The sequence below is a fragment of the Bolinopsis microptera genome, chromosome 12 (genome assembly GCF_026151205.1).
Source record: "Bolinopsis microptera isolate Bmic1 chromosome 12, MBARI_Bmic_1.0, whole genome shotgun sequence".
Lineage (NCBI taxonomy): Eukaryota > Metazoa > Ctenophora > Tentaculata > Lobata > Bolinopsidae > Bolinopsis > Bolinopsis microptera.
Window position 1 is genome coordinate 1,516,103 of NC_087083.1, and position 23,716 is coordinate 1,539,818.

Here is a 23,716-nt window from a genome sequence, read left to right on the forward strand (position 1 = left end):
GATTGATCAATTTGTTGATTAATTTGAGGGACATCTAAATGGGTACTATTTGATAATACGACAGCTCCAGCACGCTATTTTTAAGCTGTAACTGTAAGATAAAGAAACTCACGCGGAGTATATCAAATTTCAGTGATAAGAAGTACAGGATCAAAACAACTTATTCGAGCAACTACTTCCTAACTGTAATATATTTTGTGAAGACTCTCCTACCCCAGGTTATTGCAGGTTTGTGAATGTTTTACGGTATTTAGACAACTCAATCTCTCATTCTATATAAGTTTTTGATTGATTGATTTGTTGATTTATTTGAGGGATATCTAAGTTAGTACCATCTTAGAATACGACAGCTCCAGCACGCTATTTTTAAGCTGTAATATAAAGAAACTCACGCGGAGTATATCAAATTTCAGTGATAAGAAGTACAGGATCAAAACAACTTATTCGAGCAACTATACTTCCTAGCTGTAATCTATCTTGTGAAGACTATATCCTACCCCAGGTTATTGCAGGTTTGTGAATGTTTTACGGTATTTAGACAACTCAATCTCTCATTCTATATAAGTTTTGATTGATTGATTTGTTGATTTATTTGAGGGATATCTAAGTTAGTACCATCTTAGAATACGACAGCTCCAGCAGGCTATTTTTAAGCTGTAAGATAAAGAAACTCACGCGGAGTATATCAAATTTCAGTGATAAGAAGTACAGGATCAAAACAACTTATTCGAGCAACTACTTCCTAGCTGTAATCTATCTTGTGAAGACTATTATATATTATACTATTATATATCCTGCCCCAGGTTTGTGAACGTTTTATAGGATTTAGACGATATAATATTCCTTCTTTGATCATTATTAATTACCAATTACATACTAAATTTCAGTTAACTAATTGCGATTGAATTACGGCACAGCTAATGTTACATTATTATAATGTTATAACACTCTACTACTACAGCTGCCATGAATGCGCCGCTTTAAAAGTATAAATATAAGAAAGTAACATGGAGTATATTTCAGGTTTCGGTTCAAAGAAATAGCGGATCAAACCAACTCATATTCCATCTTAACAGTCTCTAAATCTTATAGCTCTGAACATCAGGTACCAAAATATAATGATTCATTTATATAATTTTAATGATTGTTCAGGTGGGAAATAAATATCATTGAACCGCGATACTAAATTAATGATGAATCATGAAAGTATACTAGTCTGAGAAAAAATGATATGGAGTATGGACTAAGAAATTTCAGATCTGAAAAGGCTATAACCGGGAAGCATTCAATTTAAAATTAACACAGAAATTGGGTACAATCCGACCGGCTATTAACTTGACTGATCATGAATGTTATGTAATTTTTGCAATATATAACGATAAAATGAGCATCTACATTCTTCATGTAGAACTAGAAGCGCCACAATTTTTGGGAAAAGGGGTTACAAAAGGGAGCATAATAAATATTGTTATTAATTTTTGGAATCAACACACTGCTTTATACAAAAATAATCGTCTCTTTTCAACAAAGTAATACAAATTTTGGCAAGTTTCCATAAACGATATTTTATGATCGTCGCCGATAATCGCTTATTGAGCGCTTTTTCGGCGCTTTTTAAAAAAAAAACCGTTTACAATCGCTTTTTTTACGATTATAAACGGTTCAAAAAAAATCGCTTATAATCGACTATAATTGGTGTCATAATTCAAAAAAGCGCTTTTTCAAATTTAAAAGCGCTTATAAGCGCTTTTAAGCGCTTACTAGCGTCGCTGAGCGATTTGAAAGCGGTTTTCCAGTAGGATTGGCGCCAAAAACGGGTGGATAAGCGGTTGGCCGGATAAGCGATTCGTAGGCGCTTTTTTGAACCATTTATAAGCGATTATAAGCGCTTATAATTGGGGTGCAATTTAGCTGTTTGTAAAGCGCAAATAAAGCGCTTATAAGCGCTTTTAAAATTGAGTCAGGAAAACGCTATATTACATCTTATAACCGCTTATAATCGATTATAAGCGTTTTTTTAGAAATCGCTTATAACGGCTAATTCATCGCTATTTCACCGCTTTTACCGCTTTTCCTATCATCCATGGCCAGGTGAGCAGGAATTAAAAAGCGCTTATAAGCGCTTTTTCGATGCTGCCCCTAGCCTGGTCGGAACGGGGAAGTGCCCGGAATTTAAAAGCGCTTATAAGCGATTTCTCAATTCCCCTTAACCTGGTTGGAACTTTCATGTGCTTTTCTGAGCAACCTGGGGTGCACCGGCAGAGTCAGGATTTAAAAGCGCTTATAGGCGCTTATGATCGCTTTTCTACCGCTTTTTCTATCACCCATGGCCTGGTTGGCAAGAATTATAAAGCGCTTATAAGCGTTTTTCAATGCTGCCCCTTATCTGGTCGGAACAGGGGAGTGCCCGGAATAAAAAAGCGCTCATAAGCGCTTTTTAAATGCTGCCCCTAACCTGGTCGGAACTGGAAATCAGAGTGCCCGCTTATAAGTGCTTTTCTGAGCAACCTGGGGTGCACCGGCAGAGTCAGGATTAAAAAGCGCTTATGATCGCTTTTCTACCGCTTTTCCTATCACCCATGGCCTGGTTGGCAAGAATTATAAAGCGCTTATAAGCGTTTTTTCAATGCTGCCCCTAACCTGTTCGGAACGGGGGTGTGCCCGGAATTAAAAAGCGCTTATAAACGATTTCTCAATTCTCTTCAACCTGGTCGGAACTGGAGAGTGCCCACTTGCATGTGCTTTTCTGAGCAACCTGGGGTGCACCGGCAGAGTCAGGATTTAAAAGCGCTTATAGGCGCTTATGATTGCTTTTCTACCGCTTTTCCCATCACCCATGGCCTGGTTGGCAAGAATTATAAAGCGCTTATAAGCGTTTTTTCAATGCTGCCCCTAACCTGGTCGGAACGGGGGAGTGCCTGGAATTAATAAGCGCTTATAAGCGATTTCTGAATTCCCCTTAACCTGGTCGGAACTAGAAATCAGAGTGCCCGCTTATAAGTGCTTTTCTGTGCAACCTGGGGTGCACCGGCAGAGTCAGGATTTAAAAGCGCTTATAGGCGCTTATGATCGCTTTTCTACCGATTTTCCCATTACCTAACCGCCATGTGCTTTCGCGCCAATTCGGGCGCGCTTGTTTCACAAGTACGTCAAGAAGTGAGTGGGGCGCGCTACTGCAAGCGCAAGGGCTCTGGATAGAGCAAATGGCACCCAGCTAGTGAGGCGAAACTCACTGATCTTTCCAAAAAGGTATGACAAATTTGGTATTGTGAAAATTCTCACAGTCTCTAGAAAACAGTATTACAAAAAAATTTTAAAATCTGAGCAAGTTTATTTTATCGTCCACCCCTAATCCAGAGCCGTTGAGCTTTGATCTAGCCGCCAACCCTCCATCGATTTTGGCAACCATATATTGGTTCCCAAAATTTCCCGCACTTTGCAGTTTCTGCAGTAGGGGTAATTAGGTATAAACTACAATACAGCTGTACTTACAATCACATTCACAACTACAAGCATGCAAGCTCACCTGGTCCAATGAGCCTAGCGGGAAACAGAAAACGTTTTAATTAGTTTGTTATAAACGAAGTGTCGTACGTCACCTTAAGATCGGGTGACAGGGTGCTTACAATTCGCGTTACTGGGCGGCGCTCAGCCTGTCATTCTGCATTCCGCCAAATCTTTATTCGGGCTGAGTGAATTCACCGCTGCGCGCAGTGTTGTGACCCCTCTTCGTCTTATTTTACACATATTTGGACGTTGCCAATTTATCCCACTGCGAGCTGATCATTCGCGAGGTGAAAATGAGCGCTGGGGACGATCTCTCTGAAATTTTACCTGTTGGTTCAGTGGACGATTTTAGCCACAGCGCCTTAAATTTAGCACGATCGTCCATAATCACACAAAGTTACAGCTAATTTAGTGATGTAAACACTCGTCGCAATATACTGGAATTGAATCGAGCGCGTTACTATGGTTACTGCGCGTTGATATGGTTACTAGATTTAGATTAGATTCATCGTTTTAGCGCGCGTAGCATGTAGCATTATTACAATTCTATCATATTGTCATATTATTATTAGATGCACGAGTTTAGCTGCATTTTACATTTAATTTCAGGAATCTGCAAGATTTGTAATCGATTAGATAACATTTAATTTCGTTCTTCATTCCTTGCTTGGCGGTCCTCATTTATGTATGTATTTTTACCTGGGAGCGGGAACTCCAGGCTACGCTTTTCATTAACCGGGATGTAATTTTCATAAACCGATTAGAGTTTAGTCAGTATGACATGCTGATCGCCGCCAGACAGTTGAAAATTTGTTTCATACACATAAAATTGATTGTGTCATATCTGAGTTCTTGGCTGTATTTCGAAACCTCAGTCAGTTATGGGTTTTTACCGGCCTAAATAAAAAGTCAAGTTTACAGAACATTTCTGGGGAACCTTACTATGTGTTTTACTTAACAAGATCAAAGATGCGAAGGTGAGGAAAAGGACGCGTGCATTCGAGAGCGTATCATTTTGTACATTATATTACCCCGATCTGAAGCAGGAGGTGACCGGGATTGGCAATTTTGAGTTATCCCGGTCCCGGTCAACCGGGTCAAGTCACATTTTTCATCCCGGTCGCGGTCAAATGCTTATTTATGATCCCGGTCCCGGTTAATTCAGGATTCTTGGTCCCGGTCAATCACTCAAATTTGCCGGGATTTTGACCGGGATCTTTTACATAATTTCATTCACTGTGATTTTAAGTTTTTACTTTCATTCATTGTGAATTTCATCTTTAAACAACCTCTGAGCCAAATAAAACAATGTTTAAAATTGCTAAACAAGTTTAGGTAACTAATATCGTTACATAACTCATAAGTGCAAACTAACATCAAGTTTTCAACTCGGGCTACGCCCAATTGTCAATTGGAGAATGAAACTGTTGAATAATTTGAGGGATTATTGACTGAGGAATGAGGAATGAGGGTGAACTTGAGTACTCAGTACATGAACATTATTGGTGTAGTACATTAGGCCCATGCCCCATGTTGACGGGTTTTTTCTAGTTTTTTCTAATTTAATATTCTAGTTATTACTTATCAAATTGTTCAATTATAATGTAAATGAAAGTTGCAGCTTTCAATATGAGAATACCAGTTTTGGTCCCGGTCATCCCGGTCAAATCCCGGTCATCCCGAAAAAATTGTATTGTTGGTCCCGGTCCTGGTCCCGGTCCCGGTAAGATAGAAATCCCAGAAATTATTGGTCCCGGTCCCGGTCACGGTAAATTGATAATCTCAGTCCCGGTCCCGGTCCCGGTCAAGTCACATTTTGTATCCCGGTCCCGGTCCCGGTCAGGCCTAAAATCATGTCCCGGTCACCTCCTGATCTGAAGTTTGATGACTAGAAAACAGTGAATACAATTAATGTTTATTAATATTATTATCGAACTTCATATTATATTGTTTATCCTAAGTAAAGATCTGATAACTCTACAACAGGGATCGGTTAAACTATAAATGGAAACAATTTAAATACTGAAACATAAACTAGTGTTAACATATCTATAATACGTTAACTTAAAACTTAATTACATCAACTTGCAAGATTTAAAAAATTTTCCCTATAAAATACAGAGGCAATATCAAATATGGCACAGTTCAGTCAAATGAAAAAATCTGTTTGTTGATGGCACTGAAGAATATTTTGAAAAAAGCTACGATGAAAGTTGAAGGAACAGTTAAAGGAACACTATACCAATTTCAGAATGTAAATTTTCGTGTTTAAATATCATACTTTATAAGGTATAAAGTTTCGTATTATTAATCAAAAGTTGGTGTAATATCACACGTAACACGTGTTAGATATTAAACAGAAGAAAGTTTTTTGTCCTAGATCAAGAGCTGCTCATTTCTCACAAGCAGTGTGGTCGGGGTTCTGTTCTTCGATTCTTGCTGCCTTTGTCTTTCGCACGCAAGTAGGAGTACCCTGAGGATTAGAGGCAATAATAATAATAACGCTTTATTTGTATACCGCTTAGGCCGTATAATCAACCATGAATTATTAAAATTTTATAGTTCTACAATTGGAACCTGCGACTTGTTTTGCAGTGAATCACAATCCAGACGAAATGTGTAATTTTAAAAAGTATAGGTACACACCTGTCCGTAGTTTCTCGTACATCACGCGTGACGTCCGGCTAGAAGGAGTTTCTCCCAGGTCTGCTGTCTAGGAAGAGAGAATGGGAGATGAGAGCTGTTTGAGCTTTATGACTTCACTTAACAGCCAGAGGTGCCATAAGCTAACTCGTCGTAAATTGCGAGCTCTGGCAGGTATCCTCGGGTGATTGTCAGATGAGATGGTGGTCCAAAAGAAACTGCTGGGAGCCTGACAGAAACCCGTATTGCAAGCCCCGAAACGGTGTCAGGTTTGTGACTGAAGATTCTGATCAAGCTCAGGGTTGAGTCTACACAGTGTCGCCACTTGCCGATGCCAGTTGATGCGACAGGACACTGATTTAAGTGGGAAGTTGTGTCTAAGAAACAGCGTGTGGTTCGGGTGCCGGTTGAACGCATGTAATAGGGAGGGTATATCCGTATTTCGCTGCTAGGAGGTGGTCCGCAGATTGCGTGAAGATGCCTACTTTTAAACCTATCAATATGTTCAATAGGTAGGTGCTAGTGATGCAGTCCTTGACCCGGAAGCTAAGGCTTCCCCGTTTCTCGCTCATTTGTGCTCCGATGTTCTTGTGACCTCTGCAGGGGTCAAGTGCAGGATGAGGGACATGGCCGACCAGGAGAAGGTTGTTTTTGAGAGGTATTTTTATACAGTTTAACTGTATCATTACCCTTGGAAATCTCTCGACCCAAACGATGCCAAATTCTGCCTCCGAGCACAAGTACTTTGTAGGGGGTCAGCGAGTCATTTCATGTCTATTGTTCAATGTCGTTGAGTACAGGGGAAGTTAGCTGCTGTCTACTGCCGTTATTCTCCAATTCTTAGAGTTCGTCTTTCGCACGTGAGTAAGTTTCCTGGGGAAAATAAATAGTCAACCAAAAATTATTAATAATAAACATAGATGGACTTCCCACAATTATAACCAGTAAATCTGACACCTGCTAGCTGGCGTAAATTTAAAATTTAACACGCAGTGCGCGCGCCGCGCGCTAAAAATATCTCAAATTTGAAAACTGATGTGGTTTTTACCGAAAATCGAATTCGCGCTAGCCGCCATCAGAAGATGCAGTAGATGAATTCATAAATTTGGAACATGGGCACATCACAGTATTGGCCGTATTTGAGTGCTGGGAAGGCTCAGTTCGGATTTCTAAGATGGATATAGCCGTAAGCTAGGCCTAGGAACCATAAAAAGTCGTATAAAACTACCCATGGAATGACCAGAAATGAACGAAAATGAACATTCTTCTCAAAATGCTCAGAATGGTTTAAAATGGGTCGGAAAGTGTTTATATTAGTCCTAGGACCACTCAAACCAAGTTTGAGAATCATTGCATGTCTAGAACCGATGTTACCAATGTTCCAAAATGTCCCAATTTTGGCACAATAATCCTCCTGAGAATCCAGATTTTTGGAACACGGGCACATCGAAGTATTGACTGTATTTAAGTGCTGGGAAGCCTCAATTCGGTTTTCTAAGATGGATGTAGGTAAAAACTAGGCCTAAGAGCCATCAAAACTCAAATAACATTACCCAGGTTCATGGAATGTATGGAAAATGAACAAAAATGAAAATAGTAGTTGAGATGGTGGAAACATTTGATACAATTTTGGAAACATGCTTTTACAGCCGTATTTATGCTTGTACTGACTTGGACACGTTCATAAAAAGGTGGCACTAGAGATTGATTTTTCACTGCCAAAATTGTGTGAAGCATTTTAAAATACTTGTATCTCAAGGAGTATGCTATGAAAGTTAACCAAATTTTAATGTGGTCCAAAAAGATTCAAATGTCACATAATAAAGTCATTCATCTCTTTATATCTGTTAATTGTGCAGATATGAGCCAGAAATCACAAAATATTCATTTCTTGCACCTCTAATGATGAATTTACATTCTGTGAGTGTGTCCTGCTTCTCAATGTGATTATTGAACCTTTTTGAGATAGCTGAGTGTTAAAAGTGCAAAGAATCACCGGTTAAATGTGGAGTTACGATGCAATTATCACATACAGGGTTAATTCTGACTAAGTATTTTAGAATGATGAATGTGATATGAATATCAACGGAATGATTGTAACAATGAACTCTATCAATCACAATTATATCATGCTAACTAATATTTAGAGAATTTAGATGGTTAAAAGTGCCATAATGAGTCAAAAATCACATAAATGAGCATGTATTGAAATGATGCTGTATCAGGGGAATGTACACTGTCCATTTGAACACTGTCCATTAGTACTCCGATGAAAAAGCGATGAATGTCGATTTGCCGTGATTCTAGCTTTGTGTGTTATTGTGTGATTTCAATGCAAGGCAATGAAGGGACTCAGGTACCACGATCTGGCAGACAAACATGTCTGAACAGACATAGCGAGTCAGATCTGGTTCAGGAAATTTTATCGTTAAAGAGATATTCATATTTCATATGAATCAATACTCAGGTTTCTAATTTTGGACTCGCCCGGGGTTTGATTATGATACTTTGAGGAATGACATTTGATTTATAAGTTGATTTCAAATCCCCTATGGGTACCAGAAATACTGGTTTCACAACAACAACATCACTTTTTGGCTCTATATCAGGTTGGTATTCATAGTAAATCTGCAGTAATTTGTTGGGACACTGCACTTGTTTATGGTCATGGAGAAGTTCGTTATTAGAGTAATAGTGGAATCAATAATCACAAAACACTGATTTTAAACTGATTAAACTAGGCAAGTACTTTTACTACTCAAGCCATGATAATTTTGTCTCCATACTGTGACAAATGAATCAATCAGTTACGTATAATACTTAATTGAATTTTTGAAATGTGATTATCGATTCATTACCTTTCTTTTCAAAATGTCATTACAACTTGAACATTACATATGATTCATTTGTCATACTTTAAAGAAAATTACATAGTTGGTAGCCAGATTTGTGTGATTTTTGAATCATTTAACCACCCAGATCAAAAATTATCGCTCAAAGGCCTTCAATATGGTATAAGCTTAGACATGGATTCAAAAATCACATAATAAGAACCATAGAATGGATATATGTTGTCATATTGTGCACTTAATTTAAGGCTTACTATAGTGAGACTTAATAGCGCACCAATAACGAAAATGTGATTTTTGAATCATATTAACTGGTTTTAATACTATTTAATACTATTTTGTACCCTAAAAAATGATAGAAAGCCAATAAAAACGTAAGATGATTCAATAATTACTGCTCAAAATAGGCTCATTTCCAATGTTTAAGTTGTGATTTTTGAATCATTTTGGCACCAATAACAATTTCAGATAAGACATTTTATTCCTTACATGCATTATAGTCACCATATCAATTTTGGCGTCTTTGTGAATTAAATAGTACTTTTCAGATTATCTAGTGTTGATTCATCTTGCATTTCTAATTGTGTGATTTTTGAATCATTGGCACACAAATAACGATAACTCCTGTGATATAAGCACTACAGACTCCGTGATTTCAGGATCATGAAATTTAATCGAATTTCTAAAGGTATAGATAGATATATCAACCAACAAAGAGCAATGACCATTTTTAAAACTCATTTAAAAAAAATCAATCTCTAGTGCCACCTTTTTTTGAACGTGTCCACTTGGAATCTATCTGGTATGGTAGAAGGACACATGTACTAACATTTCCAGCCACTTAGAAGTGCAAAATACTCCCCTGGTTCATGGAATGAATGAAATGAACACAAAATGAACATTTTCCTAGAATCCCCTGAATTGGGCTAAAACCAATTGGAATCGGTCGGTATTGATACCAGGAGTGTCCCTGAGAAGTTTGGTGTGCCTAGCATGTTCAGAAAGGGCTCTGGGGCAATGTTTCTATTTTGGTTTCAGAGTAGTTGAGATGGTGGAAACAATTGACACAAATTTAGAAACATGCTTTTTAGCGGTAATTATGCCTGGACTGGCATGGAATCGATATGGTATGGTAGAGGGGCATATTGTTTACTAACATGTTCAGCAACTCAGAAGTTTTTTTCTTTGACATGTAATACTCCACCGAAGGGATAGGGTGCGTCAAGAATCATCCAGTTTCACATCGAAAGCACTATTTTCACACATCAAATTGTGACATTTTTTGTTCAACTTTAAAAAAACCTTTTTAGTGCAAAATGATCCCCTGGTTCATGAAATGAACAAAAATGAACTTTACCCTAAAATCGCCTAAACTGAGTTGAAGGCGATCAGAATCGATTGGTATCGATACCAGGAGTGTCCTTGAAAAGTTTGGTGGCCCTAGCATCCTCAGAAAAGGCTTTGTGGGCAATGTTCCATTTTGGTTTCAGAGAAGTTGGGATTCTGGAACAGAATTGAGACAAATTTGGAACAGGCTTTTTGGGCAGTAATTATGCCTTGGCTGACTTAAAATCGATCTGGTATGGTGGAGGGGTATATTAACTACATTTTTGGGTGTTTTCAAATTAAAGATTTCAAAGCCAGATTTTCGGCTTAAGTTGGCTGGGACATGCCCAAATTGTATATGCTTTGATCGTGATCGGGTTTTCAAAAATAAACGATTTACCTTTCGCATATGATGGACTTTTTCCCGAAGAAGGTGGGTATTTTATCCTTGTAGTTTTCCAGAGAAGGACGTAGTCTTTTCCACATCTCTGTCATCAAAGAAGTCCTCTCGATTAAAACGGTCCCTGTTTGGCACTCCTGAGATAATTGACTGTCTTATACACAATGGTTTTACCGTTTACAACATTTGCAGTAATATTTATTACCGAATTTAATTAGAATTTAACCCATACATTTTAAACACATGAACTGCTGTATCAGTAACCATCAAAATAGAGACAAACCTATGAATTTGATGTTTATCTTGTTAAGTGGGAGGTTAACCTCTTCTTGACACAAAATACCCAGTCGTCTCCTGAGATCTCCGACATGACAGAGGAAGCTACTGTCGAGTTCGATATTACAGCTAACCTAAGATAGTCAAACTGAGTGGGATCAATTTTAAGCATTACAAATCAGCAGTTATCAAGCAACTGTGATGAAAGAGCCATTATTGAAATGTAAGGCAGATCTAGAGCTAGGAATGTGTTTCGGGGCATCAAAGAATAAGTATCTGTGTACTGTTCTTTACCATACCATTTAAACGATTTAATACATGGAAGTATCACAATAATATACTTTTTCAAAAACATAAACACGTTTAAAAAAAGGCTCGAATGGGTTATCGATATTTCCATATAATGCAGAATTGAAATAATCTGTTTAGGAGTAATACGTTCAAATTCGATCCTGATCTACAAAAGAGTAACATGACAGCAAAATCCGCTGTGCTTTTCTATACTAGAACAAGTTTTAGTAGTCTCCAGCACATCACAGCTTAAAGGCAGTAACACTAAATCGATTACATTAAATAACCTCTTAAGATCATTTAGTAACATCTGTATTTCAATGTGCAACGAAACAGCTTCTATACTACTTTACTACTTCTATACTACTTTACTATCAACTAGATATACGGTTTGAGCATTGAAGCTCTATGCTGTGAGCAGCAACGAAAAGAGATGGGATTGCAATATATCGACTCACTTGTGAAAATAATGATTAAATCTCAAATCTCCTAATATAATACGATAATTACGATTTCTAACTGCGCGGCGTAGTGCGTACTTTGAAATCCAAATAAAAATTATTTTTGATCAAAATATTGGAAAACAAAATTACAACATGATTCTAATCTTGTGTAAAAAAATGTGATAAACAATATGCTGTTAAAAACTTTCGTGAAAAATTTTAAAGAGCATGATTTCCACCCGATTATGTGAAGTTATCATTTTTATGACTTTTACAGGTTATATTTTTTGTCAAGAGCTTAGCCATTACGGTGTACGAGAAGGGGCCTTACGAAGAAAATATATGCTTTTTAAAAATATATATACTTTTTCAAAAAACATAAATACTTTTTCAAAAAACATATATACTTTTTTAAAAACATATATACTTTTTCAAAAAAACATATGTTTTTTGGAACGTATATATTTGCGGATAAACATGTATTTTTCGTAAGGCCCCTTCTCAAACATGGCGTGTACGAGAAGGTGCCTTGCAAGGCACCTTCTCGTACACGTGCGTAGATGGACTTAATTTGTAATTAAAAATGGAAAGAACAACCGGACAGCACTACTCAGACTCAGTCTCCTATCTAATCTTAGAAAAAGACTGCGATTTGAGCTGCTAAGGACCACAGTGATATCCATACAGGGAGATAAAGGAAAGAAGAGGAGGGAAAACCTCGCCATAGCTGAAACAATTTGCAAGAATTCACAGTTAGTTAGATTAAGAATAGCTCTAAGCTAAAGCAATGTTGCATCTAGGTAGCTGTAACCCATCCACAGGTAGTAGAGGTGGTTCTACCTGAACATCTGCGGAAAAACATATATTTTCCGTAAGGCCCCTTCTTGAACATCACGTGTACGAGAAGGTGCCTTGCAAGGCACCTTCTCGTACACGCCATGTTCGAGAAGGGGCCTTACGAAAAATATATGTTTATCCGCAAATATATACGTTCCAAAAAACATATGTTTTTTTGAAAAAGTATATATGTTTTTTGAAAAAGTATATATTTTTTGAAAAAGCATATATTTTTCGTAAGGCCCCTTCTCGTACACCGTAAGCCATTTGTCAAAATTTAGGTCATGGTATCATGTTATGTGACTATACAATGAGATTATAATCCGTTGATGTATAATATCTTGGAGTTTATCAGGGGATAAAATTATTTGTAGGTTTATAAACTACCAAAACGCGCGCTGAGTTGGACTCGTTGTATAATAATAATGTATAACTATCAGTACATGATACACGATAACGTAAAACTATATAAATCGATAACATATAAGATCAAATAAACCATATGGTACCAAGTTACATTAATTGATGAAATCTTTCCATGTTTTAGAATGAAAATCCATACACAAATATTCCTAGCTTTAAGTATGACACACATTATTACATGATAACGAATTGATTTAACGCGCATATGCAAAATATATTGTAATTGTATAAGAATCGACCTTGTTTTTTAAAGATTAGTCATTTAAAGTATCGATGAGAAAATCCCTGTACAAATAGCTTCTACTTATAATCCGATAATTTATGTTGTATGATGCAATGAAAATACTCATACCGCGCGCGCAGCTTGAACTACGACATACGCAAGCGTTCAGTTGCAAATTATAAGGTCTACCGAAGTTTGTAGGGCGCGAAAAATTTTATGTTGACGTGCTCGCGCATTCTGAGTAGTCAGCTCGCGTTGGGATTCCATTGATAATTTTAAAGTTTTAACATTTTTATACTAAATTCTTTTTTAATTTGGTTCTAAAACGATAAAGCTTGCTTTTTGTGAAACTTTAATGTACTTTCGTAAAATAATTTTGATGTGGCAGCGATTTAAAAAAGAAATTAGTTAAAAATTATACAAAAAAATTGGACATTTTTTGATATTAAAACATGTATAACTTGGGCTGTGTTGACAGTAGAAAAATTAATTAACCTCTATCCGACAGCTTTAAAAGTTTTCTAGGCGCCGCGCAAATCCACGCGCGCATTTTAGCGTGTCAAAATCGTTTAAAACTAGAATTAGTTGATGAAGGAGCATAATGCAGATCATACGTTGTATCACTTGACCATTGCATGTTACATGTTACTGGTCTGGCCCGACATAGCACGTGCCATCGTGGCATTTCGGGAAGAAAGCGGCGCGTTACTTTAGACGAGTAACATCCGTCAATTAAGAGTATCACCTGTTAACCATTAGTAGATGCTTTTACGGGCATTGTCTGCTCGATACGCTAGGGACCCCAGATACACCTTACTAGACGTATTTTTGACCGTAGAATCGATTGAAAGTAGTTTCAAAATGATTGGACTCATTTTTCTTGATGAAAATCGCGAAAAACCGATTTTTGGGCCAAAAATAGGCCAAAAAACCATGTTTTTTGATATTTTGAGCAAGTTAATTTTGTTGGAATGTCGGCAAAACTTGCATGGAGATAGCTAAAAGACAGCCGCACAAGATGGTATAAAAATAAAACAAATCCCTCTATTTTTTCTAAGGTAAAAATCCAAAAAAGTGGTAAAAATTTTGACTTTTTTGCTTGAAGTTTGAATAATTTTTTGCAGTTGTATTAAATCAACTCAAAAATAGTCACATCGTGTTTGCCTAAATTTTTCCTTTCTGAGAAGTACCCACTTCATATACTTTATCGAAGTTTGAATATTGTCAAATATTCAAACTTGGCAAGCGTTTTTGCCAAATTTTCGACGCGCACTACGCGCAAAAGCATTTAGTTGTTATCAATTGGCACCCGCGCGTTCATCATAAATTTAAAACAGCTATAACTCAGCGAGATTATGTCCGTTCTAGCTCATATTTTCACACCAAATAGAAAATGATGTGATCTTATTGCTGACAAAATATGAATATAATTACTCTATTTGCCTTAGAGTAATAGACTGTCAAAGTTTAAAACGCGCATTGGTATAGCACGTGACTAATAAGGCCAAATCTATACTTCTTAACATGTTATCGATCCTTAGACATCATACTATTGTGTCCAATTAGCGGTTTAGTTAGGTCTCTAAACTCGTAGCAGAAAACACGCCTTTTTGCCCGTAAGAGCCTCTACTACATGGGTATTGGGTCTATTTGTATCATTCAGGTCGCGTCGTGGGCTCTTACTAAATCGCTCGCCCAAAAATTTCACGTGACTTTGGTTTTTTTGGTTTTGCCGCCGTACAAAACGGTTTTACATAAACCCTAATCCCAACCCTAACCCTAACCATAACCCCAAAGCTATCCATAATCTTAACCACAACCCTTACCCTAACCCGAGCCCTAAATAATCGAATTCACGTTTTACTAGCCTGTCACGTGACCAAAACGGTTTTTTGCCCATAACTCTCCAGGGAAGCATTTTAACCCTACGTCATGGGGGGTGGTTCGGAATCAGCGTCCAAAAATACACCGATCTTGAACCGAATTTTCTTAAAATTTGGGCGAGCGATTTAGTAGGAGCGCGCGTCGTGACATAGTCATAAGTAAATTAAACAATTGCGCGGTAATCGTGAATCGGTAAACAAGCTGATATGCCCATTTTACAGCATGAACTAACATGAGACAAAATAAAATATTGACTCACAATGCGATGTCAATCTTTCAATTCACAGCTTGGCGAGGCCCAGTCTAGTGGTGAATTTTTACCAAACTAGCGAAGCGCAATGTTGAATGTGATTGCGAGAATTGACGGGTGACACTCGTAAAATATTTATTCCATATATTGGAGTCCAACTCGGCTTTTACTGATTCGCTCGCCCAAAAATTTCACGTGACTTTGGTTTTTATGGTTTTGCAGCCGTACAAAACGGTTTTACATAAATCCTAATCCCAACCCTAACCCTAACCATAACCCCGAAGTTAACCATAACCCTTTCCACAAGCATAACCCTAACCCGGGCCCTAAACAATCGAATTCGTATTTTACTAGCCTGGGGGTGATTCGGAATCAGCGTCCAAAAATACACCGATTTAGAATTAGATCACTTTCATGCCCCAAAGGGCCTTTTCACAAGAATTTCCTTAAAATTTGGGCGAGCGATTTAGTAGAAGCGGTAGAAAAGCGATCATAAGCGCCTATAAGCGCTTTTAAAGGACCAGTTAACTGAAAAATTTGTAGTCTCCAATTTGGCTAAGATTTAAATCAGCTGTGACAAACTGGTAAAAAATTGTATCGCCGAAAGAACCAACTCTCTAGCTTACGTGTAACGCGTGTTATTGCAATAATAAGCTGTGGCCGCGTGACGTCATAAAGTCCCTCAGTGCGCGCTGGCATAGCGTAATACAATGCACAAATGTTTATCATCGTCAATAAAACACGTGTAACTCACTCAAATTTTAGAGTTATGACTATTTCCCTAGTTCTCCAAAATCCTTATAGTTTTGGCTATCACCCTAACTATATGAATAGCTGATTGGATGTACAGTGCTCACGTCAGGATTTTAAACAGTGACATAAGTTCTTGAACAGTGGCTGGTGAATGTACGGTTAGAAAGTTTCTGCTATTACAATTAGTTATGTCATATGTGATAATTTTTGATTGTTTTCATTGCTTCATTAAAACGAAGGGAGACTGTACCGATTATTTTTCCCCAGTCCATGAAACTAATACACAAAATAATGTGCTATATATTAAATATAGCTGATCAGAGTGTAACTCTGTAATATAATATTACAGTTGTTCGGAAGAATGCGAGCAGTCGAATGGTTCGCTGTCCTAAAAGACATAGTTCCGAGAGCAATTATATTTTTAGCATAGCGAAATTTCTTACTTTAATCCACACGTGCCAGACAGTACAGGAGACAAGAAGTCTGGCTATTTTACGGCCGTTCTCATGGGACCATTAGTAGAAGTAGCTCCTATCAGAACGGTGCCGTGGGAACTGAAAAATACCCGGTCTACTAAATACTGATTGGAGTGTACAGTGTGCGGAGTGTTTTGAATTTGACTTACCTAGTTATCGTCCTACTTGTATGATCATCGGTACTTACCATAAATAAACTACAGGTAAATTTAAATACCAAGTGCAAACGTGTTCAGTCAATCGACCCACTGAACAACTATAGAATTTCCAAGACCCTATTATTCTTTGACCCTATTATTCTTTGGCCATATGTATTACGGCACGATCGATTCTTAGATGGCTAAACGACAAACGTTAATCTATACAATTCTTAAACTATGAGATAGCACTTTAATCTAAAAATACACTTTTTATATTACTCCTGATTTTTACATTTCAATTTTCACGTAAAACATTGTAGCCATAGGTTGATCATGGACACTGACAGCTTAATTTTAGATAATAATGATTTATGAGTTTCTCTAAAGTTAACTCTAAACTTGTGTAGTCCAGTCATTTATGGACATTTATGGAATTGAACCTGCAAATTTTCGTATACTCACGAAATTTTGCAAAGACCTTCCCAAAAGTATGAATAAACGATTTTCGGTTGGAGACATATTGACCACGCCGATATTGACCCAATAACGTAACCGACCTTTTGTTTCTGAAGGTCGTAGAGACTTCTAAATAGGCTGAAACGAAGCGGCATATGCATGTTTATATAGGAGTAACTGAGCAACACATGGCCTAAAATCCTTACTTTTCGAGAAATTTGCCAAAAACCATTTTGGGCGTGGTGCTGAGCCCATTTTCGATAGGATCGTGATAGAGTCTTTAGACAGGGTGCAAAAGAACCGCAATTAGCATATTTATATATGACTTACGAAGAAACAGATGCCTTAAAGTGCTTACTTTTTCAGTTATTGGCGAAAAACTGATTTCCGGTTCCAGAAATCATGCAAAAATATGGGTATCTTGTAAATTGGGCTATGAAGGCCCTACAGATTTTTGAATGGGTGCAAATTGTGCAGAATGGCCATGTTTATATACAACTTATGAAGCAACATGTACCCTAAAACACTTACTTTTCGAGTTATTTGGGGGAGAACCATTGTATTATGTCCATTTTTACCTGTAAAATACAGTCTCACGAGCTCTTCTGTGCGCGCAAGGGACTTTATGACGTCATCGCCAAAATAATACAAACGGTAATTACACGCGTTAGAGAGCAGTTAGAGATTTAGGAATTTCGACTCGTTGCTCAGTTTGCTATTTGTCACAATCTGTCAAAATATGAGGATAACTTTTTTTTGAGTTAACTGGTCCTTTAAATCCTGATTCTGCCGGTGACCCCAGGTTGCACAAAAAAGCACTTATAACTATAAGCGGGCACACTGATTTCCAGTTCTGACCAGGTTAAGGGGAATTGAGAAATCTCTTATAAGCGCAGCATTAAAAAAGCGCTAATGAGCGCTTTTTAATTCCGGGCACTCCCCCGTTCCGACCAGGTTAGTGGCAGCATTGAAAAAGCGCTTATAAGCGCTTTCTAATTCTTGCCAACCAGGCCATGGGTGATAGGAAAAGCGGTAGAAAAGCGATCATAAGCGCTTTTAAATCCTGACTCTGCCGTGTACCCCAGGTTGCTCAGAAAAGCACTTATAAGCGGGCACTCTGATTTCCAGTTCCGACCAGGTTAGGGGCAGCATTTAAAAAGCGCCTCTGAGCGCTTTTTAATTCCGGGCACTCCCCCGTTCCGACCAGGTTAGTGGCAGCATTGAAAAAGCGCTTATAAGCGCTTTCTAATTCTTGCCAACCAGGCCATGGGTGATAGGAAAAGCGGTAGAAAAGCGATCATAAGCGCTTTCAATTCCGGGCACACCCCTGTTCCGAACAGGTTAGGGGCAGCATTGAAAAAACGCTTATAAGCGCTTTATAATTCTTGCCAACCAGGCCATGGGTGATAGAAAAAGCGGTAGAAAAGCGATCATAAGCGCCTATAAGCGCTTTTAAATCCTGACTCTGCCGGTGCACCCCAGGTTGCTCAGAAAAGCACATGCAAGTTCCGACCAGGTTAAGGGGAATTGAGAAATCGCTTATAAGCGCTTTTTAATTCCGGGCACTCCCCCGTTCCGACCAGGTTAGTGGCAGCATTGAAAAAGCGCTTATAAGCGCTTTTTAATTCCGGGCACTCCCCTGTTCCGAACAGGTTAGGGGCAGCATTGAAAAAACGCTTATAAGCGCTTTATAATTCTTGCCAACCAGGCCATGGGTGATAGAAAAAGCGGTAGAAAAGCGATCATAAGCGCCTATAAGCGCTTTTAAATCCTGACTCTGCCGGTGCACCCCAGGTTGCTCAGAAAAGCACATGAAAGTTCCAACCAGGTTAAGGGGAATTGAGAAATCGCTTATAAGCGCTTTTAAATTCCGGGCACTTCCCCGTTCCGACCAGGCTAGGGGCAGCATCGAAAAAGCGCTTATAAGCGCTTTTTAATTCCTGCTCACCTGGCCATGGATGATAGGAAAAGCGGTAAAAGCGGTGAAATAGCGATGAATTAGCCGTTATAAGCGATTTCTAAAAAAACGCTTATAATCGATTATAAGCGGTTATAAGATGTAATATAGCGTTTTCCTGACTCAATTTTAAAAGCGCTTATAAGCGCTTTATTTGCGCTTTACAAACAGCTAAATTGCACCCCAATTATAAGCATTTATAATCGCTTATAAATGGTTCAAAAAAGCGCCTACGAATCGCTTATCCGGCCAACCGCTTATCCACCCGTTTTTGGCGCCAATCCTACTGGAAAACCGCTTTCAAATCGCTCAGCGACGCTAGTAAGCGCTTAAAAGCGCTTATAAGCGCTTTTAAATTAAAAAAAGCGCTTTTTTGAATTATGACACCAATTATAGTCGATTATAAGCGCATTTTTTTTGAACCGTTTATAATCGTAAAAAAAGCGATTGTAAACGGTTTTTTAAAAAAAAGCGCCGAAAAAGCGCTCAATAAGCGATTATCGGCGACGATCATAAAATATCGTTTATGGAAACTTGCCCAAATTTTATCAGCTCTTATTATTTGACGCTGCTCCTAATATATTATAATTCGAAAATATCTGGCTTTTGACGCAATAGTTACACAGTTATATAACTACTGTTTTATAGGCCAATAAGGAAACACACCACTGAAACAAACCTCGGACCCTTTATTCAATTCAAGGCACTAAACGCAAAACGACCACTGAACGACCACTGAACAAGTAAGTCATTAAAAATATTAATTGAAATTTGATAATTATGTACCACGAGAGCTGTGTGATAATATAAGAACCTTGATACGCGCGAAAAGTGGCATGCAACGTATGTCAATAAGAACCTATGTTGATCCTGGAATGTTGGATCTTTCAATCTGCATCAATCCCCTTACAGCTGATTTCATTTCAGAGATATCAATTGATCAACAATGGATAACTATTTGGAAAATGGAAAACAAATATACGAAGAATATTGCTCAACATCTGAAAACCTGCCCACAATGCTTCCAAGAGCACCGGAGCAGACCTACATTGATGTATATCCAGATGAAGATCAGCCCGGTCCCAGCTTTACAGATGACAGAAGACATCAATTAGACTACGAGACTGAAGTTAAGGTGTATAGGGCTTTGGAAGAGGTAGATGGAAACTTCATTGTTCTTCACAGTTTCAAATACACGCATCATCAATATCGTTTGTGTGCAGGTAAAAGTCATATCCGAAAAGGATGTTCTAATTGTAAAGGCAAAAATGCAGAAAATCAGGAGGGGGAAAGTGACTTTCTCATCATTTGTGCGGACAGTTTCATTATCATCGAGGTAAAGAACATGGATAATGTTGGAGAGGTTTTGGAATGTGAACCAGACTTCCACCTGTGTTCAATTGGCGAGGACTGGCAACCTCAGTGTAACAGAGACCAGCAGTTGAAAGCATTAATCGGAACGTTCCAGAAATCAGTCAAACAAAGAAACAAGATTGTGGAACTGATCAAGTGTATGGATAAGGATGCAAAAATTCTTCAGTTTACTGCCTATCCTAATTTTAGTAAACAGTTTAAAGATGAGTTTAAATTTAGTGAGATTACAGAACTCCCGTTAAGTGATGATGAACTGTCAACTATCATATTTGAAGAGGACCTTTGTCGCAACGAACTTGATGCTGCTTGGTGGGCAGCAAATGTAACTCTGGCCAATTATTCATCTTCAGATTCCCATGAGAGAGTAAGGAACATTTTGTTAGCTATTTGGGCCACAGAGAGAAACACGTGTGATAAATCCAAGTGCAGTTTAGGACGATGTATTATGGATGTCAACAAACAACTTAAGGAAGGTCGCATTACTTTTGAGCCTAAAAAAGGTAAAAACCGTAATCAAAATCCCGCAGTTGTCAAAGCTCCCGATGTTATCAGAAACAATTCTAATGTGGAAAACCTAACAGTAGAACAACACAATGCTTTTGAGTCAAAAGAGAATTTGTTGTTGATTAACGGTCCCGCAGGGGCGGGCAAAACTGTCATATTGTGTGGTAAAATACTGCAACTGTTAGAGTCTGATAAGAACAATAAAGTTGTGGTATTTAAGTTTACTGGAGAAGGGAACAATTCACAGCATTATCAAAGTGCGTTAGATAACGCTAGTATAAAATCGAACTGATAAGCGCAGATGAAGATGATCACACTCCAGAACAACTAGCTAATCTTATAACAAAGTGTTTGTGTAGTGTTATTATTGTCGAGATACCAGGTTATGAAGATACCACATATTTAACAAATAGACTCAGTGTACTAAGTGGTTATAATTTGTTTGTTGATGATATACAGACAGTAATTAGATATAATACCACAGCTGAAAAGTGGACTTTATTGATTAACAAGTTAAAAGACTTATCAGCAGATAAGATTGTGTGGATAGCATATGATATTGTCCAGGTTTGGGCGCTAACAGACACAGATCTCATTTCAATAGTAGCTAATGTAATTACTGATACATTAGCACCTCATCAGAGGACTACTTTATCTAGTAACTTGAGAAATACACATGATTTATCGAATATTTTATCTGTAATCAGAGATCAATTCGTTAAGTTATGTTCTCTTAAATCAGATATTTTAGATATTATTTTACCTTCACAATCACCAGGACACTTTATACACGGTACATTGCCTGTTATACATGTTTTTAATAATCGTAATGTTGATAGTATTGTACGTGTTATTAATATTGATTTAGATAGATTGTGTGCTACACATGAATTAGAATATTCTGATATAGGTATAGTACATACTAATTACACTAGTAGTGTAGTACCACTAGTTGAGGACAGTGTTAATATGAGATGTAATGACACTGCTAGTAAGATTGCAGTGTGTCACAGTAGGTATTGTGCCTCTAGTGAGTGGCCTGCTGTAATAGTACTGTGTAAAGTGTGGGGTAGTGAGGAGAAGGACCTGACTACACTTTACTTAGCGTTATCAAGAGCACGTGTACACTGCTCTGTTGTTATATTCCCAGAGGAGGGTGAAACATTAGACGAATCACCTTACATGTTACATTTGTTACATAATCTGAGTAACTACGCTCGCATTATACGATATTAGATATGATGTTACTGTGTAATAACGTTAGTGGGTGACTAGTTCTATTGTTATGAAACATGTATACATAAGCCTTGAATACGTGATAGCTCAACAATGAGTGAACTTTTACGAACTAATTACCGATTTTTGAAAACTGTGAGACCAAGCCGGGACTCGATCTCGCTACGTCCGGGCTAGACAGACAGATAAGGAGATAAGGCTTATGCTTAACCGATTGCGCCACTGTGCTGATAACAATACAAACATATTAAGCTAAAAATTGAGCGTCATTTTGCAAATAATTTCACCCACTAACCAAACTTATTCGTTATTGTAGTTATTTATATAATGCTAATTACTATGAAATTACTATCCACTATAGAATGTGTTATCATTCGTTTTATCTGTCTTTCAGTGAAATAAAAGTGTTTTAAATCATGATGTTTCGTATAATTTAGGGTTGACCAGATTCAGCATAATGTCTAGGTTGAGGTCTAAACAACCTAGTCGGAAAACAAAAAAATCTTACCTTTACATATGAATGACTAATAAAGAAAATGACGAATGACGAGACGCAATTGCCAAATTAATTTGATAAATGTTAAGTACAAAAACAGAATTAAATATCAATTCTACACGACAATCTATGATAAACACTTCGTGAATTTGCTGAAAATTGTGAAGTCGTTAGATTTAGAAGCTTAAACTTAAGCAGCAAAATCAGAAAATATAAGCTAATAATTATAACCGTAAGTGTAAGCTCTCCGACAAAATGATGAAATCATTACTGTAATGTAGTAACAGTCAACTGATAAAAAAGAACTGAGCACACGGACCATATCAGGCAACACTCTGTCCGGAGAGTTTACTCGCCAGCGGATTGACCAATCACACCACATAGATGGTGCATTATCCACTTTAATCCGGTTAAATTATTATATTTGATCTTGTTTCTTTTTCGTACAGATTGTAGTATAGTTAATTTTTTTTAACGTGTTTTGGGTCTTATTTATGATTTTTTAATAATTATCTTATTTACTTCATTGATGTATTGTCACGATGGGTTCGTTAGTGTTCCCTCTGACTATTTAAGTTTAATTCCAGTTTAATTTCCAGTTTAATTCCATAGAGCTCCCTATTAGCGGAGAGAGACCACGTGACTGTATACGCGACCTCGTATTGGTCAAACCAGTAAAACACATACGAGCAGTCCCCGCCTTTTATCTCTATTTCCTATCCGCTACCTAATCTTTCAAAATGTATCGTTTGTTTATTTTACATCTGTAATTGTTCATATTAGAATTCTGGGTAATCTTTATTTTCTCAAAGTCGGTTATTATCTTGGAGCCAAATAACATGATAAATTACAGCTTTCATTTATGGAATCATCAATTTCAAAGTCATGACCACCATTATAAAAATCAAAGTACTTGCTATCTGATATGATCTATTGATTAAAAATACTGCGATCAATCGAAATGTATTTTAG

At 37.6% G+C, this 23,716-nt stretch overlaps 1 protein-coding gene and 1 long non-coding RNA gene across 3 annotated transcripts; one reads left to right on the forward strand and one right to left on the reverse strand.

Annotated features, from left to right (window-relative positions):
* The first annotated feature begins 402 nt into the window (after positions 1-402).
* On the forward strand, positions 403-22,609 carry LOC134824252 (uncharacterized). 2 transcript variants are annotated; one of them, XM_063836037.1, is made up of 4 exons: positions 403-512; positions 1,024-1,105; positions 19,783-19,877; positions 20,062-22,609. In XM_063836037.1, the coding sequence occupies exon 4, from the start codon at positions 20,081-20,083 to the stop codon at positions 21,302-21,304; it is 1,224 nt and encodes a 407-aa protein (XP_063692107.1). In that variant the 5' UTR covers positions 403-512; positions 1,024-1,105; positions 19,783-19,877; positions 20,062-20,080; the 3' UTR covers positions 21,305-22,609. The 2 variants fall into 2 exon arrangements, with proteins under 2 accessions (XP_063692107.1, XP_063692108.1); XM_063836038.1 differs by lacking the exons at positions 403-512; positions 1,024-1,105 and adding an exon at positions 1,321-1,548 and having other exon boundaries at positions 19,687-22,609.
* LOC134824118 (uncharacterized) lies at positions 5,422-11,128 on the reverse strand. The gene is made up of 4 exons (XR_010161349.1): positions 11,009-11,128; positions 10,726-10,862; positions 6,154-7,023; positions 5,422-5,980 (listed from the first exon to the last, which is right to left on the reverse strand). It is a non-coding gene; the product is annotated as an uncharacterized LOC134824118 (long non-coding RNA).
* Positions 22,610-23,716: the final 1,107 nt, after the last annotated feature.